Source organism: Oryzias melastigma, linkage group LG18 (assembly GCF_002922805.2).
Source record: "Oryzias melastigma strain HK-1 linkage group LG18, ASM292280v2, whole genome shotgun sequence".
NCBI lineage: Eukaryota > Metazoa > Chordata > Actinopteri > Beloniformes > Adrianichthyidae > Oryzias > Oryzias melastigma.
This window is the reverse complement of record NC_050529.1, coordinates 1,414,856-1,420,041: the sequence shown is the minus strand read 5'-3', so window position 1 is coordinate 1,420,041 and position 5,186 is coordinate 1,414,856. Positions and strand designations below refer to the sequence as shown.

At 39.2% G+C, this 5,186-nt stretch overlaps 1 protein-coding gene across 1 annotated transcript in view; it reads left to right on the top strand.

Annotated features, from left to right (window-relative positions):
• The first annotated feature begins 2,625 nt into the window (after positions 1–2,625).
• The window catches only part of LOC112155820 (V-set domain containing T-cell activation inhibitor 1), a 3,492-nt gene continuing 931 nt past the window's right edge, over positions 2,626–5,186 (top strand). The window contains exons 1-3 of the mRNA XM_024287771.2: positions 2,626–2,746; positions 4,528–4,572; positions 4,716–5,060. Of these exons, the coding sequence (XP_024143539.2) occupies positions 2,626–2,746; positions 4,528–4,572; positions 4,716–5,060 (511 nt within the window). The remainder of the gene's footprint in view (positions 2,747–4,527; positions 4,573–4,715; positions 5,061–5,186) is intronic.

Here is a 5,186-nt window from a genome sequence, read left to right as displayed (position 1 = left end):
CATAGTCATATCATCCATAGTCGTATCATTCATAGTCATATCCTCCATAGTCATATCATCCATAGTCATATCATCCATAGTCGTATCATTCATAGTCATATCATCCATAGTCATATCATCCATAGTCATATCATTCATAGTCATATCATCCATAGTCATATCATTCATAGTCATATCATCCATAGTCATATCATTCATAGTCATATCATACATAGTCATATCATTCATAGTCATATCATTCATAGTCATATCATTCCCATTCCGACATGTTTGAAGATACTAAAAACTGTATTCATTTCCATAAATTCATTAAAAAAGAAAAACTCGATTCAGGGCTCACTGTTTAATCCATTTCAATTAGGAACGTCCTAATCCAATCACACGATCCAAAATCACTTATGGTCACGTCATTTCAGAGGTGATCAGTAGAGATTTTGCACATTTTATTTCTATTTTAATCAGTGATACATATTTTGAGGTTATTATTACAGATAATTATTCTACTAGAAATCTGCTGTACATTTGCGGCGGAATTCGAAGCTAGTTTTAGTAGGAGAATGTAAATACACATCTGCTAAAACCTTTTTACCAGTTTTCATCACTGAGGTAAAGACTATAACAATTCTATTAAAAATTATGTAAATGTAAAAGCTAATAAAACCTGAATGCTGTTTGAAAAATATGCTCTGCATTGTTGGTGAACCATCGGGCTCTACTTTATATTTAATTCTGTGATTTCTTCAGTGTGCTCTGAACCCTGATTTTGTTGTTTTTCTCTTTTAACATTTAATGCTCTTTTTTACTGGCCCTTTTGACCATTTATTGCCTTTTCTTTCTGTTTATGTATGTATCTTAAGTTTTTATTAATAAAGTTTATTTAAAAAAGGTTCATGAATGTGAAGTGCAATAAAAAGACTTCTGCATATGAACTGCCAATACAGAACTATCAGAAACAAATCCCTGTTTACACCAAAGTGGTTTGAAAGTGGAATATGGTCCTTAATGCCCTTATTTAATGACAATAGTACTCTAATGTACTTTGAGGATTTCACAGTTAAGTATAGTTTACAAATAAGTAGGAAATATTTTGAAAAAATGATTACTTAAAATGGGCTGCACGGTGGTGCAGTGGTTAGCGCTCTTGCCTCACAGCGAGAAGGCCCCGGTTCGACTTCCGGCTGGGACCTTTCTGTGTGGAGTTTGCATGTTCTCCCCGTGCATGCGTGGGTTTTCACCGGGGACTCCGGCTTCCTCCCACCGTCCAAAAACATGCTTCATAGGTTCATTGGTGACTCTAGATTGTCCCTAGGTGTGAATGTGTGTGTGATTGAGGCCCTGTGACAGACTGGCGACCTGTCCAGGGTGAACCCCGCCTTCGCCCTTCAGTAGCCGCGATAGGCTCCGGCACCCCCGCGACCCCGAAAGGGACGAAGTGGTCAGGAAAATGAATGGATGGATGGATTACTTAAAATAGGGACTGCACGGTGGCGCAGTGGTTAGCGCTCTTGCCTCACAGCGAGAAGGCCCCGGTTCGACTCCCGGCTGGGACCTTTCTGTGTGGAGTTTGCATGTTCTCCCCGTGCATGCGTGGGTTTTCACCGGGGACTCCGGCTTCCTCCCACCGTCCAAAAACATGCTTCATAGGTGAATTGGTGACTCTAAATTGCCCCTAGGTGTGAATGTGAGAGTGAATGTGTGTGTGATTGAGGCCCTGAGACAGACTGGAGACCTGTCCAGGGTGAACCCCGCCTTCGCCCTTCAGTAGCCGGGATAGGCTCCGGCACCCCCGCGACCCCGAAAGGGTAAAAGCGGTCGAGAAGATGGATGGATGGATTACTTAAAATATATTAAACTCAATCTCTGTTCTGTTTCATTATATTATCTACAGACATCCTACTGTCCCTAAACTTCATAACATATTCGCTGCCAAACTCCTCGATCATTTAATCAAAGAATATTTTAATGGAATGTCTTTTCCTATATATCTCCAATCCAAACTCAATAACCCAGCATTTTAATCATTCAGAAAAGAAACAAATTAGAACTAAATATTTCAAACTTCCTATCCCTCCTAAAGCTAAAGAAGTCCACTCTAAAACCTTTACAGGTTTATACTCCTCCAAAGAACTGCTTAGAAAACGATTTGGAATTCCTGAAAACTGTTCTTTTTGTAATGAGGACATTGAAGAGCGTCTGTTCTTTGAATGTTTTCACTCAAATCCTTTTGGAACGATGTACATTATTGGCTCTTTCCCATGTTTAGCAGATTTTTCTGTTAAGAATGTCATTCATGGATTTATTTTGGAAAAAAAACACTTAATTTATCTTAAATGCTCTAACTATCCTGGGCATTTTATCTACACAAATGCAGATTTATGAAGACCAAACCCTTCATAAAGAACTCTGCTTATTATTTTCCTGAAAATAAACATGCTCTGAAACTTCAAAGAATTAAAGGTGATTTACAGCTTTTTGATATCCCCTAATTTATAGTTCATCGTGTCTTTGTATCCTCTAAATTTCAAATTTTGTCAAATAAATAAATAAATACGTAAATAAAGGAAAGGAAAGAAAAGAAAGGGAAAGACTTCCGCATCCAGAGACTGTGTCGACCGGAGGTGAACGATGGCATCACGGCGACGGACCTTTAAACGTCTCAGCAGCAGCCAGGTCTTCATTCTAGCGCTGCTGGTCATCATCTTGGTTCTGATACACCTTCGGGGTTCTGCCGCTCCCGTGTCTTCAGGTAGGACGAAAACAAACCAAAAACCAAATAGTTTCATTTTCTGGTTAAGCCGGATCAACCATGAGGTTTATTTGTCGAAGACTTTGGACTCTTTTAAACTTCTTCAGACTTTAAGAATGTTCATAAAATGTTCCGCTGATTGTAGAGAAAACCGCGTGAACGTTTTATTGACATGATTTGTTGTAGTGACGGTTCTTTAAGAAGTTTATTAACGAAACTCTCTCATTGATTCGACCATGACTGTAGTGACCCCTGCCGTCCATCTGGAGTCATTGCAGGGAAACAGATTAACAGGAGAAAAAGCTGTTTTTGGTGTTTAGAACATGTTCTGGAGGCATTTTTGATGATGGAGGAGATATAGAAAGAAAATGATGATTTAAACTGGATTTCAGCGAGTTCTTTATTTAAAAGTAGCAGATTAAATTATGTAAAAATGTTTGTTACATAAGAACAACAATCTGCGGGCCAAAGTCTTCCTGCTCCATTCTGATGCATCAACTCCAGATAAATCGACCCATGAACGCCTTTGTTCTCCAGCACACTAACCGACTTTTCATACAGTCTAAATTATTAAAATGACAGGATCCTATAAATTATCAAACAGCCCCAATAATATATAAACCATAAAAATTATTATAAAAAGAATATTTATATTAATTCTCATAATATATATACTGTTAAAGTTACAAATGTGTCACAATGAAAAAAATCCTGATATATGTATAATAACAGAAGTTTATTGAAAATATTAAAAATATCAACATAAATATATAAGAATGAAAGAAGCTGTCTGGCAGTCTTGTGGTTCTGGTCTCAGTGCTCCGTCCCCTCCTGCCCGAGGGGAACAGGAAGTGTGAGTTTCATGAAGCTGGTGCCCCGTCTCCTGCATCTCCTTGGTACATCTCAGTGGTGGTCTGCAGGCTGCTTGGCCCTCTTCCTTCCTGTCGCTCTGAGTGTGAGGTCATCACCAGACCAGAACACAACATTCCTGGAGAGACCACACCTCTGAGTTCAGCCAGGGTTCCTGGTTTGGATAAACCGTTAATGAAAACACGTCATTCTTAGAACATTAGAAGAACTTTTACACAGAAAACTGTTGAATTATCTCAAACTTCTGGTTAGAAACACCAAAAGCGTTCTCAACACAATGAGTTAAAGGTATTTTAGGGCCAAGTATGTTTTTTTTGTTGCCCCTTACATCAAACAGAGCTGCTGCCAGAATGTTTGAATTCATTACAATGAAGTCGTACTGGCTCTGTGCTAATCACAAAACCTTGAACAGTTTGTTTGTTTTAGTGTAAACCCTGTGAAGCATTTTACAGTCCCAATCTAACTATATCTTGATTCCTCTTAAAAGTCAAGTCTTTTAATTATTATTGTGCTTTTTTCTTTTTAGCCAAAATCTACAAACCTGTCGTTTTCTAGAACATAGTTTCTGCAGAGCAGCAAGAGACTTGTGGGCAGCATGTGGGTCCGCCCATTTCACCTGCTGTGACAGATTTAGTTTTGTTTTCAAACTGAAAATTTTTATTTGAATAAAGAAATACTCAGAAGTTCAATTTTCATCTTAAATTCTTTTATATATGTTTTCTATCAGGAGAAAAACGCTGAAGATCATGTTGAAACACTAGAAACACACAGAAACACACATTTACTGGAGTGGGTCTTTAAGCACCAACTTGTTGATGTAATGAATCATAGTAGAATTGTGTTTTAAATAATGACTTCATGTTTACCAGTTTATATGTTAATCATTTTTGTCTTAATGCTGATATTGACAGATGCTGAAAAGGAAAAAGACCGTGTCAAAGTGCAGAGTCGAGCAGGTGGGTATAGAGATCATCTTCATCTATCTAGACCTTCAGCACAAAGCTTTACTACCCAGAATGCACTGCTGCATGATTACAGTTAATGTTAATGTTCTAGTTCCTGTCCAGTTACAGAACAGAATCTCTGATCTCTGATGCAGATTCAAGGATCATCACTGCTGAACCTGGAGATGACGTCACTCTGAGATGTCAAGATCCAAACATCAACGAGGATTCAGCTTCGGAGTGGACCAGATCTGACCTGAAGGAGGGAGAATATGTGTTTGTATACAGGAGTGGTGATGTCAATCTAGACGAGCAGCATGAATCTTTCAAGAACCGAGTGTTTCTGCTGGACCCTCAGATGAAGGATGGAGATCTGTCTGTGGTTCTGAAGAACGTGATGATTGAAGATTCTGGAACATACAAGTGTTCAGTCCTACAACAAAGTGGTTCACACAGAGAAATGAAGCCAATCTCCACCATCAATCTGCAGGTGTCTCCAGGTGAGCATTGAGTGTGTCTGTCTCCTCCTCCTCCTCCTCTTCCTCCTCCTCTTCCTCCTCTTCCTCCTTCTCCTCCTCCTCTTCCTCCTCCTCCCCCTCTTCTTCCTCCTCCTCCTCCTCGTCCTC